General features: G+C 36.3%; 1 protein-coding gene across 6 annotated transcripts in view; it reads left to right on the top strand.

Moving 5' to 3' along the window:
• Window positions 1-907: 907 nt before the first annotated feature.
• LOC115215202 (sulfotransferase 6B1) overlaps window positions 908-14,900 on the top strand; it is a 35,648-nt gene continuing 21,655 nt past the window's right edge. The window contains exons 1-3 of one of the 6 annotated variants that reach the window (XM_029784396.2): window positions 908-1,038; window positions 8,411-8,594; window positions 13,168-13,491. In XM_029784396.2, the coding sequence (XP_029640256.1) occupies window positions 8,429-8,594; window positions 13,168-13,491 (490 nt within the window). In that variant the 5' untranslated portion in view covers window positions 908-1,038; window positions 8,411-8,428. The other 5 variants (XM_036505315.1, XM_029784398.2, XM_036505316.1 and 2 more) reach the window with 5 other exon arrangements.

Here is a 14,900-nt window from a genome sequence, read left to right as displayed (position 1 = left end):
GACAGCAGATGGATCGCCTGACCACTGGTACCTGACCCTTCCACAAAAAGTCAAAGAGCAAGCGTACCAGCTTGGCCAACCAGCGGTCGGGACAAGGGACGATGGTCAAGCGGTAAAGGGCGGTGATCTGGCAGAAACGTTAGCACGCCGGGCGAAATGCTTAGCGGTATTTCGTCTGCGTTACGTTGTGAGTTCAAATTCCGCCGAGGTCGACTTTGCCTTTCATCCTTTCGGGGTCGATAAATTAAGTACCAGTTACGCACTGGGGTCGATGTAATCGACTTAATACCTATGTCTGTCCTTGTTTGTCCCCTCTGTGTTTAGCCCCTTGTGGGTAATAAAGAAATAGGTAATAGATGACGGATGCGATGTACGCATTTGCCACCTCCGCTCAACTTTTCAGGGATAGCTTCCTCTCGGCCCATTTCTGGGTGAGATTGGCCACCCTACTCGTCACTTCTTCCCAGTTTTTATCCACCTGGAGGTCCGGACCGAACCAAACCCCGAGCAGTTTAACAGGTCCGTCTGTCCAGCGCCCTACGGCGCTGTTGGACGGCATGGACTTGCCTCCCCAGGTGCCTAGTTGCAAGCCCACGGACTTTTCCGCGTTAATTTTTGCCCCTGTCACCGCTTCGTATTCGTTCAGCGTCTCGCCGGTCAGGTCACTGTGCCAGTGACTTGACACCATCACGGTGACATCGTCGGCATTCTAATAATAATAATAATAATAATGGTTTAAAATTTAAGCATAAGGCCAGTAATTTCGAGGTGGGAGTAAATCAATTACATCAACCCCGTCATGAACTGGTATTTATTTCATTAACAAAGAAATGGTGAACGAGAAAGTCAACTGCAGCAGAATTTTAACTCAAAACAAAGAAAGATGAAATGCCACTAAGAACTGGTAATTAAACATAATAAATTGCTTTAGAACTTAAGCCAGTAAATGTGAAAAATTGTAATTTGAGAAATAGGCGTGGGCTGTACGCAGGCGTATTTCATCGTTTACATGTTAGTAGGTGCTACTCCTTCCCTCTGGTTGGTAGAAATACTGTTTGCTCTTTTTTCTCTTAAATTAATGTTACATATTCTCATTAATAATGTTTGTTTATTTATATTAATGTTATTAACCGTTTTCTTGTTTGCATCTTTATACCCAGTAAAAAAAAACTTGCTTTTTTGTTTACTTCCTATTGGGAAGTAAACAAAAAAGCAAACCTGTCAGTTTGTTCAGTTGTCATTTTGATTTCTGTAATATTTTGTATGGGCGATCCTGTATGTAAATTACAACCCAACAGAATCTATGTGCAGTCGTTTGACCTGCAAGAAACTGCATCTCAACTATTTACTATCACAGGAAAAGGAAGGACAAGTTAAAATGCAGCAGTCCTTTTGTAAGCTCATAATTTATATTCATATGGAGACTATACATGATGTAATTTTTATGGTTTGAAAGGAAATTAAGCTACGATTTTTTTTTTTTAATAAGATAATTTGTGCTTTTTAAAACGGCAATAATGGGTTAACCTAGAAATTAGGTAAAACTAGTTCTCCATACATAATTCTGCACGACTGTACATGAACTACTGGGACGTAAACGAGAGGCACCCTTGCCGTCTAGGGCTATTTAACATGCATGGGGTCCAATAGTGAGTAAAATAAAGTTTTGTTTGTGGTATTATCAACTTCTGTTAAACTAAAAAACTAGTTGTCTCGTGTGTTATCTATTGTTACGCGATGAAAGAAAAACCTTGTGATTATTTGAGGAGGGCGTAAGATTGCCTTATTTTTTTATACACTGCACTAAGTTTTCCTAAGTTGAAGTTTGAGAAGCACTGATTCAAGTAGATGTGTAGTTTTGGATACATAGAAAGATGGCAATATACGAAGTGAAAATAATTACATTGTATAATTAAGATTATTCATTAAGAAGAAACGACACTTTCCGTCGGACGCTTTTCACCAAACTTGTGTGCTATGCCACAGAGAGAGAGAGAGAGAGAGTTGCATTTTCAAGTGTACTTTTTCCGCAAGTAGGGTGTGATTTTAGGGGTAATTTGCCTACTATTTCTAGCAGGTCGAACGACCACACATAGCTTCCCTCGTTAACTCGAAGTAAGCTTTGTTGTTATTGTTAAGGCGTCAGCATGCCGGGCAAAATGCTTAGCAGTGTTTTGTCTATTTTACGTTCCGAGTTCGAATTCTACTGAGGTCGACGTAGCCTTTAATCCTCTCAGGGTCAATAAAATAAGTACCAGTTGAGCACTAGGGTTGACCTAATTGTCTTCGCCTCTCCCCAGAAATTGCTGGCCTTGTACCAAAATCTGAAACCATTATTATTATAGGTAATGTTTATCCTTATTTCTATGAGAAAATAAACAAATTGTCCAATATATCCTTTTCTTATATGATTAGATCTCTGAGAAAAATTATTCCAGTCGTGACTACCAGAACAGATTTTGTAGTGTGCCTGTGTCACTCACCAGATGACCTTTATCACTGAGAAATTTAGTGATAAAAATGTTGCTGAATTCAACATCAGCAAAGTATTTCACCATATCCTATGAATATCCAAGCAAAACCTATCCATCTTTGTGCTCTATCCATCTCTCATGTCTAGGATTAGTGTTGTCAGTTTGCACCATCATGGAAATGTCCTTCACCCACATTCTATTAAGTTTGAGATTTAGTTTCATCAGCCACTCTCTTTCTCCTATACATCAAGGTTCTACTTGCCTTCACTTCCAACCATGCCCCCTCCTATGCAGATGATACTGCCTTACACTCCTCCCTAACATTTTTCTATACAGTGTTATCTACATGCAGCTTTGACACTCTAAGTCAGGCCTACACTAACTCCATGAACAGAGACCATGAAATCATTCTCTGATGGGGGATTTTGTCCTCATCAATAGCACAAAGCTGCAATCCCTACATATAACAGGAAAATGATATCATGACCATCACCCCTAAATGTCAGGGTACACAACAAGAACATTTAAAGTCACTAGGAATGCTACATCTCAACATCACTGAGTAATTTTCCTGGAGAATACCATCATCAAAGTATTGCATCTCAAAGACATTGGGAATTATAACGTACATTCTTCTATCATTAATCTTTTATTAGTGAGATTGAACCTTATTACCTCTACTCAAGTGTTAGTAAAGTAACAATTAAGTTATTTATTACATTCACAAAATATGATTATACTTGTACTCATGGTTGTCTCTGGATGATGGGCTGTGCACATTACAGTCACATAGTTTAACTAGAAATAAATGGGTTCTTTACCTTTTGAACGGCAGATTTAGAAAATAAACTTTGTATACTGGTAGAATGTGTCATATAAAATATCTTTTACTGTTAGCATTCTTGAGAAAAGTTTCTATTTTTAAGTTATTTCATGTTAAAGTTGTCGTATTTCAGTAATTTCAACCAATCAATGACGTGTATGCAGCTGAATAAAATTACTGCTGTTGTTTGTCAACAACAACTTCCAGCAGTGTATATTTCGTTTGTCACTGTTATTTATGACATATTTCATCTCATTTACGTTCGTATAAATAAACGAGTGTATCTGAAGTATGTTTACTTCATGGCACCACCATAATCGTTCGTGCATTTCCACTGGTTTTTTAAAATTAGTTTTCCTGTTTTTCAAGCTACTATTTTCGGAAAGACTTTTTTTGCCTATTTCTTCATTTTTTATTTCTTTCTGCAACTCAAACCCTAATCCTAAAACCCTAACCCCAACACTAAATCCCATAACCCAAACCCTAAAACCCTAACCCCAACACTAAATCCCATAACCCAAACCCTAAAACCCTAACCCTAAAACCTTAAAGCTAAAACTAGTACAAACGCCTGAACAATGTCATAGATAACAGTGACAAACAAAATATACACCGCCGATAGTTGTTGACAAACAACGGCAGTAATTTTATTCAGCTGAATACACGTCATTGATTGGTTGAAATTACCAAAATACGACAACTTTAACATGAAATAATTTCGTAAATATAAACTTTTTTCAAGTAAAAGATGTTTTATATTTTTTTTTATCTAGTTTCAGCTCACAAGCTGTGGCCATGCTGGGGCACCGCCATTTGGTGTTGCTTCATGATTTTACTTCACGAATGCTTTTTAGCAATTGCCATTTGGTGCATGAGACATATGACACATTCTACCAGTGTCTGAAGTTTGAAAGTGTTTAGTTACAAAAAATTAATTTCTCAATCTGCCGTTCAAAGGGAAAAGATCCAATAAATGGAGACTAACTTAAATACACTCAAATGCACATTATAATCTATGCCAATTTCATATCATATCCTTTTTCTTGATTTTTGTCTACTGCATGCCGTGAATTTCCTGTAAGAAGCCCCAAATTATCACCACACATATAATCATACTTACTTAAGAGTAATTTAAACTTTGTAAATTGTTAATGCTCTCTTTACTCTTTTACTTGTTTCAGTCATTTGACTGCGACCATGCTGGAGCACCGCCTTTAATCGAGCAACTCGACCCCGGGACTTATTCTTTTGTAAGCCCAGTACTTATTCTATCGGTCTCTTTTACCGAACCGCTAAGTAACAGGGACGTAAACACACCAGCATCGGTTGTCAAGCAATGCTAGAGGGACAACCACAGACACACAAACACACACACGCATATACATATATACATATATACGACGGGCTTCTTTCAGTTTCCGTCTACCAAATCCACTCACAAAGCTTTGGTTGGCCCGAGGCTATAGCAGAAGACACTTGCCCAAGGTGCCACGCAGTGGGATTGAACCCGGAACCATGTGGTTGGTAAACAAGCTACTTACCACACAGCCACTCCTGCTGTAAATGCTGTAAATTTAAACTTTGTAAATTGTTAATGCTGTGACAACATACTTTGATGTTACAACTTATCTCAGTTTATTGAACAAATTTATAGTCAGTGCCTATTTACAACTGGTAGTTTTATGGGCGGATGTGAAGAATGTGGACCGTACCCACTTTGGTTTCAGTCAAATCGTCCAACCCATGCTAGCATGGAAAGTGGACGTTAGATGATGATGATGATGCATATATCTATGTGTATATATATATGTGTGTGTTTGTATATATATATGTGCATGTATATGTGTGTGTATATATATATATGTGTGTGTGTGTATATATATATGTGTGTGTGTGTGTATATATGTGTGTACATATATAAATGTATGTGTATATATATGTTTTTGTACATATATGTGGGTGTATATGTGTGTATATATATGTGTGTATATATATGTTTGTATATACATATGTGTGTATATTTATCTGTATATATATGTACGTGTGTATATATGTGTGTGTATATATATGTTTGTATATACATATGTGTGTATATATATCTGTATATATATGTACGTGTGTATATATATATGTGTGCGTATATATATGTGTGTGTATATGTATGTGTGTATATATGTGTGTGTGTATATATATGTCTGTATATATATATGTGTGTGTATAGATACGTGTGTATGTGTATGTGTGTGTGTATGTGTGTATATATATATATATATGTATGTATATGTGTGTGTGTATATGTGTGTGTATATATATATGTGTGTATATATGTATGTGTGTATATATATATATATATATATGTACATTACCTAACCCTATGTTTATATAATACACATTTATAGACTTGTCAGTGATATGTGTTCATCTTTGACCAACCTGACATAGCAAAGTGACTAATGGTAACCATTTTCTACATCACTCTCTGTCTTTCTCAAACAACAAACTTCTAAGCTTTTTCTTTTTCTCCCTACCTGAGTCATCACCATGTATGATAATTAATGAAGCATTCCATCTGTCTCTCTGCCATGTTTTACAGTTGTGAAGTACTCCATGTATTTCTCTCATCTCATGAATCGTAATTTTTCTCGCAAGCTCTTCTATTGTATTATGTAGTGTCTGTACTTTCTTCAGCTCACATTCTGATTCCTTGTATGTATTTTAATGTTTGTTACATCATCAGTATTTTTCTTTCTGTAAATTAAAAATCTGAAACTGCATATGGATGAGGACAGCTGTATATAGTGCATATGGATGAGGACAGCTGCATAAAAAAGTGCTGAGCTCTAATTGTGGAGGGTACTTGTGGGAGGGGTAAACTCCAGAAGATGTAGAACAAAGTGGCGAGAAAGGATCTTTGGACATTGGGCCTCACTGAGGAAATGACAAGGGACCAGGAGTTATGGGGATTTGATGAACTTGAGAAGATACATCAAGATAAGTAAAATCACTGTCATCCATACATACAGGCTTGTACTTTGCAGGTGTCAGTGTCATATAATATGCATTCATGCCTGTGCTGTGTAAATGAACTTGTGCCAGTGACACATAAAAAGCACCCAGTACAGTCTGTGAAGTGGCTGGCTTTAGGAAGGGAATCCAGCTACAGAAATCATGCCACAGTAGACAGAGTCTGGCTAGATCCTGTTCAACCATCTGACCCATGCCAACATAGCAAGCAGACATTGAATGATAATGATGATGCTGATACCCTCCGCACAACCATATAAATAGTAAAACTACATCCTTAAATCTTTGCTTCCCATTTGGGATCATAAAATATTTCAGCTCTGTTTAGTTGCTGATCCCCTTTATAAAATTTCACTTAGACCACTTTAAAAGTTGTGCACTCATACTTTTTGCAGACGTCTCACCTACAGAAGTTCAAACTGAAAGGTAATAGCATAAAACTTACAAAGTTACGGTGTGGTAGCTAATTAAAAAAATACATTCCTGAAGGTACTCACTACTTACAATGATACCTGTAAAACTTGTAATTTATAATTAACAATTTTTGATAAAAATCTAAATGCAAACTTGTCATGTTAATTTTTTATGTAAAACGAAAATAGACCGAATTGGCAGAATCTAAGAGTGTAAGAAACATAATTTGTCAACTTTTACATACTGATGTTTATATTCTGAGTTCAATTCTTGCCCAAGTCAACTTACTTTTCACCCTTGTGAATGTTGGGGTTGATCGAATATATACAAGACAAGTACTAGAATCCACTTAATCAGCTGTACCCTCTTTCCAGATTTGTAGCTTTATTCTTTTAATTTTATCTATATTAAAAGTCAGTTTTTATAAAACGTGTCATTTAGATTTGCAATTTTCTCCTCAAACAAATTATATAATGTACAGATAAAATAGATGTTACAGGTAAAAAATATTACAACAGTAAACTTTTTCAAGAAGAATTTATGGAAATAAGTCTTTCTACAAAGCCTGAAATTTTGGGGAAGGGGGTTTGTTGATTACATCAACTGGTACTTAATTTATTGACCTCGAAAACATAAAAGGCAAAGTTGACCTCAGTGAAATTTGAACACAGAATGTAATGACGGATGAAATGCCGCTAAGCATTTTACCAAGTGTGCTAACGATTCAGCCAGCTATTAAATAATGTGCATATAAAGTTTTCTGTAGGCTGTTCAAGGGAGTGAACTATGCTTCTATTATATCCTGTTCTTTAAAATATTAAGGTTGTAGCGAGTCAGGAAAGATCTATTACATCACCATGACATAGTTCAGTTGTGCTGTGTCAGATTTCAGCCAATCAGAGCTGGAGGTATGTGAATAAAATGGCAGTGATCTGCCTTAGCAGCATAGAAGCAGCAATTTCAAACTAGTTGCTGGAAAGACTGTCGAAAAGCAACTTTGCTTTCTTCAACATGTCACATTTTCTGTATCCACCATCAACTACATGCAACTCATTTGATTAATATCAACTTCCACTCTCCTTCATATAAACCTCAGAGTATATAGTAAGTCATGCAATTTTTTCCTGTCTTGCATACACATGTATTTGGTTCTCATTCCTATGCAAGATTAATCCTTGTTACCACTTGGTAGCACTCTTTACACTACCAAATAAATTTCAATACTTTTGTTTTACAAACGTGACTTCTGAATATTCTTTATTCACACCTCTTTAAGAAATCACTGGAAATGGATTCTTTCTATGAACTGTCTTTTAAAAAAAAATGCTAACCACACACATTATGTTACAACTTGAACACATATAGGAGACATTCCTCTCAACTTACATTAGTGACTCACATGTAACAAGGTTTTAAAACATTTTAAATAATGTTTTATTTAATGATGTATAATTTTTTGTGTTTTGCTATTCATTTGGTAAAATATTTGGTGACATTCAGTTATAGATTTTTACATTGCTCAACAGTAACTTTCTAGCCCAGGTAATAAATTGCAAAATATATCTGTTAAAATGAGATGTCAGTGTTATTTTCATTTTTGCATAATTTAGACAACCATATATTCACAGCACCCTGTATATATGATTTGACTCATATGTGAAACATATCTTCACAGAGATTCCATAGTTACAACATGCCTGAAGTTTACCACAAAGATCCTGCTGGATGTCAATTACTCAGCTATGATTACAATGGATTTTTGGTACCACCATTTCCAAATGTTCAAGAACATCTTGACAAACTTCCAGATATGCCAGTAAGAGATGATGATGTTTTTCTTCTCGGTTACATGAAATCAGGTATGTAGTCTTTCATCATTAAGATCCTTCCACCATCACGTGTATGCATTCCTCTTTGTTCAAGTGTCTCTGCTATTATCTCAGTTATCAGATCACTTCTTAAACATCTCTTCTTATACTTTCTCTTTCAAAACCCCATTCCAATCGTATTGACTTTCTATTACATAGTTTACCTTGAACAAATAACAAACACTACTTGAATTCAAATGAACTTTATTCTCATTAACATAATTATTTCTTTTACTGAAACCTATTTTGTGATGTATTTAATTTTTGTCACCATCATCATCATCTGTTGTCCATGCTGGCATGGGTAGGAGATTTGACCAGGGCTGGTAAGCTGAGTGGCTGCACCAGATTCCAGTCTGATTTGGAATGGTTTTTATGACTGGATGCCCTTCCTAATGCCAACCACTCCAAGAGTGTAATGTGTGCTTTTATGTGCCACCAGCATGGGTGCCATTTGCATGACACCAGTATCTGCTACGACTATGATTTCACATGGCTTGATGGGTCTTCCTTCTGAAGAACAGCATATTGCCAAAGGTCTCAGTCATATGTCATTGCCTCTGTGAGGCCCAGTGCTCAAAAGATGCTTTTTACATGTCACCAGCACAGTTGCTAGTTCCACAACACCAGCATCAGCCACATTGCTTCTGTGAAGCCCAATGCTTGAAAGGTACTTTTTACATGTCACCGGCACAGGTGTCAGTTCTGTGACACTGACAACAGCCACAGTCTAGATGCAGATACAGATAGCTGTTAATATTCTAATCTAAATGCAGATACAGATAGCTGTTAATATTCTAACCTAAATGCAGATACAGATAGCTGTTAATATTCTAATCTAAATGCAGATACAGATAGCTGTTAATATTCTAATCTAAATGCAGATACAGATAGCTGTTAATATTCAGTGTCATTAACCAAAAAGTGTGGGTTTAAGATTCACCTTGTACATACTCTGGTTTTCTGTCATACATTCCTTGATTTTGTACTCACCTTGAGTTTTACAATACATACATAGCTGAAATGATTGCTTATAATAAAATAAGCAACTTAAAACACATTATAGAAGACAGGTGTATAATATAGGATTTACTAAAATACAGTAACTATTCAGTCAAACCTTTTTGTATCATATATTTCAAAAAAACTTTATAAATTATGAACACTGACAGATATGAGCACTTTGACAGCTTGTTCAATCCATACCAGTATGGTAAATGAACATAAAATAATGGTGAGGATTGTAATGTATTTCTTTTATTTTCTGTCATTTTCTGGTTTCTGATTAATTATTTTAATACCAGTGCACACAAGACTGGTTCTGGTTCTATGATTACAAACTTCCTCATTTTAAATGATATAAATTGAAACCAATCGTCATTACATGCTGATTTCAAAAAGTTCCTGGACTAATTCTGTAGCATGCCAACAGATAGCCACACACAGTTGCATGTGCAGTGTGAGCTAGTAGTGACCTTCATGATGCAATGTGCCAAGTGATGTGTTAATTTCACAAGTTGTGAAATTTGTGTTTTTGTTATCATGTGTATGCTATAGTCTGCAATTTTTGTCATGGACAGGAAGTTGTAACAAAGTGCCAATATGAAAATTTGTTGTAAACTTGGGAAGTATTTACAAAGACATTGAGCATGCTTCAGCAAGCTTACAGCGATAAGGCAATGTCTCATATGCAATGTTTCAAGTGGCATGGGCACTTCAAAAGTAGTAGAACATCCCTGGAAGATGACAAGTGATCTGGAAGACCTGCCATGAACATCAACCCCAGGAATATGGAGAAAAGGTCACTAGGTTGTGCATGAGGACATTAAAGGACAATAAATAACATTATGAAGTGTTTGAGGGAGGACATCCAGCAAAAGTAACTGGATCTGTGAAGCGCAAAGAATTGAACTCTTCATGTTGACACTCCACCTTGTCTCTGAGCTCTTCTCACTCATGAGTTTCTCACCAAAAACAACATGCTGTTGCTTCCACACCTGCCCTATTCACCAGATTTAGCACCTGCAGACTTCCATCTCTTTCCCAAGATGAAAATGCAACTCAAAGTGTTTCCGTTTTAACGCCATTGTCAAGATCATGAGCAAATCACAGAAAGTCCTCAACTTGCTTACAGAATATGACTTCCAGGCAAGATTCCAAAAGTGGTAGGTACGTTGGGATCAGGACCAGTTCAAGGTACTAGCAACTTGGACAGTCACCTGGGGTGCCATGTACTAGGGGCCACCAAGGAGGGCGTGACAAAGACAAGGACATTTCCATGACTGTCAGCTTGCACATGCCACAATTTGGCTTAATACAGTTCTATATTTAAGAGATGAGGAATTATGTACATTATTTACATTATTTACATTTGATGGATATCTGTCCACATCTTGTTTGTTGTTAACACGACGCTTCCACTGATATACCCTTCATCAGGTGTCTTGGGGAACCCAGGTTCGAAATTTCCCTAAGACACCGGATGAAGACTGGAGGGTATATCAGCCAAAACATTGTGTTTACAACAAACAAGGTGAGGACAAATATCCATCAAATGTAAATAATGTAAATAAAGTTTAGCTTGCCTGGGGTGCCAGCAACCCTAGGGCCGGCCCTGACTGGGACCACTGAATTTCTGTGCAAGGTGACTATTTTGAAGGAGATGATGTTAAAACTTAGGTAGATAAGTTATTTTTTATTAAACACAAGTAGTCCAGGAACTTTTTGATACCACCTCATATGTATGTGTGTGTATGTGCATGTATGTGTGTGTGTGTGTTTATGTGTATACTAGTGGGCCTCCCAGCCTTCGGCTTAGTCTGTACAGTGTTGAAATGTATTTATAAGATCATATTGGCATCTGTCTTCATGCCTATTTTCCTTACAATAAAAATTGTTAAAGGTATTTAAATATTGCGTGACATAACTTCAAAAATATATTTAGAATATCTAAATACAGAAAGTAATACAGATAATAATAGAGAAATGTATTGTACGAAAATTATAAAACATTTACAGAACTTCAGTATATACAATGTTTTTATGTTATTTCTTTGGAGAATATATGAAGAGTTTCTGTGGACTTCCTACTCTGGAACAACCTACATACAATTGACCACGTGAGAAACAGCCCTGCAGTGTTCGACCTTGGGACTTGTTAATGGTCATTATGTAACTGACTCTCACTGGGAATTGCAATTGTTTGAAATGAAAGGGGACATTTGTTGGTATTAGGGGTATTCTAGGTATAAATACGATGTCCCCCTTACCGCATCCAGTGAGGATTTTTGCTTTGATAATGTGAGGCTGTAGTTCAGTCAGAGAGATGGACATAGAGAGGGAGATTTAGACTGAGAGGAAGCAGAGGTCTGGTATCTCACTTGTTTTTTCTCTGTAACCCCTTTTAAATTATGTGGTGCAATATTGAAGTACTTTTTAACAACTTTTATTGCAAGGAAAATGGGCATTATGATAGATGCCAATATGGGCCTTATAAATACATTTAAGTACCATACAGACCGAACTGAAGGCTGGGTGGCCCACTAGTATATATATATATATATATATATATATATATATATATCTGTCTCTGTCTCTTACCCACCCTGTCTCACTTGTGTTTTTTCTCTAACTCCCTTTCTATCTGTCTTACATTTTTTTTCTAGAGAGAAAAAATAGAGGTAGTAAGAGAGAGAGAAAGAAAGAGAGAGAGAGATAGACATAGAAAGAGATATATAGACAGAGAGAAAACAGAGGTATGGCGGTGACTTCAAAGGATATGTTATGTATAAACTTTGAGAATGTTGGAAAAAGAGTGAGTGATAGGTGGAGTATCTTTTGATTCTGTAAAAAACATTACAGTAAAATAGACAGTATGTGGATTGTTAGAAATAGGACTCAATACACCACAAACTTGGCTTCCCCTCTTCCATTTTCAGAAAATAAGTGCACAGTTATCTGTGGAATGGTCACATTAATTTAAATGACAGGAAAAACCTGAAATATTGTCAATTTTATTTAGTGTTTTCAGTAGTCAACATACAAACATACAAACAAGCTTTGCTTTTTATAAGGATATAGAATATACAAGCTCCTTTCAATTTCCTTTTACCAAATCCACCCAAAAGACTTTGGTTGGCTATATTAGCAGACACTTGCCCAAGGTACTTAACCATAGTCACACCTGTACCTCTAATATGATAACGAAAAGCTTCAACCACATTGTTGAATTCTTGCAACCTTTCATAGTAGAATTCTGGTATAAAATGAAAATGATGAAATATTTGTATATTGGCACAGATGGTGTGGTCAGACTTGAATGATTCTTTGATATCAAGAATCCTATAATCTTCAATCTAAAGAGAATCTATGTTAGTATTTTGTACTTTTGAAATATCCAATCAGATTTGCTAAGGCATTTAATCATTAATATTTCTAATAAATTCTGTGAATCTTCTTACAGCTGCACTTTACTCATGTAGCCATTATAGTAATATAATTGAGATGTTGACATAGGAATTGGTGTTTATGTTCTACTCTTGAAACTTCAATCTTTCCAACATAGGTTGTCACTGGATGTGGGAAATTGCTGGAATGTTAGTTAATGGTTCTGCTGATTATAACCCAGAACAGAAAGGTGTTGCAATGATGGAGCTGATGGACCAAGAAAAACTAGACCAGCTTCCATCACCCAGAGTTCTAAACAATCACATGTTCTTTCATCATTTACCAAGAGAGATACTTACCAAAAAATCTAAAATGATTCTCATGACACGCAACCCTCGTGATGTTGCTGTTTCTGCCTACCACCATTTATTTCAGTTAAAGTTCATGTATCAGTATGATGGAGATTGGAATGGCTTCTTTGAACTGTTTTTAGATGGCAAATGTACGTACAAACTTTTTTTAATTCACCATTTTTTTACTTAATTCCAGAAGATAATTTTAATTTTATTAATAGTCAACATACAACTTTAATATTTTTCAAATTTTTGCCAAATTTTTACTTGTGCAAGTGTGTGTGTGTGTGTGTGTGTGTGTGTGTGTGCATGTGTGTATACATACATATCTATCTATCTATCTATCTATCTGTATATCTGTATATATATATATATATATACATATAAACTATTATAAATAAGGGCAAAAGAAAGAATTTCTATACCAATATGCTGAAAAAATAGACTTTATATCATTAACGGAATTTAAAAAAAAATTTCTGTAAGCTTGCTTTCCTCGTTTCAACATGCTGTGTATTTATAGTGAAATATTCTATGTAGTTAGACAATATAAAGTCTATTTTTTCAGCATATTGGCATATGAATTTTTTCTTTTGCCCATATTTATAAGTGTTTATAATTTTCACCTTAAAAGGTATCTTAATATGCTGGTCACTGATAAAGTTTTTGAAAAAATTTTTGAGACCCTTGCTCTATGCTGACAACCTTGCTTCTATGCTGACGACTTTGCTCTAATTGCTGAGTCACTATCAGAACTAGAGGAGAAGTTTCAGGTGTGGAAACAAGGATTAGAATCGAAGGGCCTTAGAGTCAACCTAGCTAAAACCAAATTCTTAATAAGTAGGAGGGCAGGCAAACCACAAACCCCTTTAGGTAGATGGCCCTGCTCGATCTGTAGAAAAGGTGTAGGTAGAAACTCTATAAGATGTACCCAGTGTAAGCTATGGACACATAAGGGGTGCAGCAATATCAAAGGAAGGCTGACTGGGAAGATAGATTTTGTATGTGGCAGATGCTCAGGAGCAATAAACACTGAAAACATGCAGAGAACAATTTCTGTCACATTCCAGGGAGGAAAACTAGAAATAGTTGATAGCTTCCGTTACCTAGATGACCAAGCCAGTAGCAGGGGAGGGTGCACAGAAAGTGTAGCTGCTAGAATAAGAATAGCCTGGGCAAAGATCAGAGAGCTCCTACCTCTGCTGGTGACAAAGGGCCTCTTGCTCAGAGTAAAAGGTAAACTGTATGATGCATGTGTGCAAACAGCCATGCTACATTGTAGTGAAACATGGGCCGTGACTGCTGTGGATATGCGTAAGCTCGCAAGGAATGAAGCTAGTATGCTCTGATGGATGTGTAATGTCAGTTTGCATACTCGACAGAGTGTAAGTGCCCTGAGAGAAAAGTTGTACCTAAGAAGCATCAGATGTGGTGTGTAAGAGAGATGACTGCACTGGTATGGTCATGTGGTGAGAATGGATGAGGACAGCTGTGTGAAAAAGTGCCATATCCTATCGGTTTGTCCCCCCCACCAACATTGCTTGACAACTGATGTTGG

This window comes from Octopus sinensis, linkage group LG8 (assembly GCF_006345805.1).
Source record: "Octopus sinensis linkage group LG8, ASM634580v1, whole genome shotgun sequence".
In the NCBI taxonomy this organism is placed as follows: Eukaryota; Metazoa; Mollusca; class Cephalopoda; order Octopoda; family Octopodidae; genus Octopus; species Octopus sinensis.
This window is presented reverse-complemented; position numbering and strand designations above follow the sequence as displayed.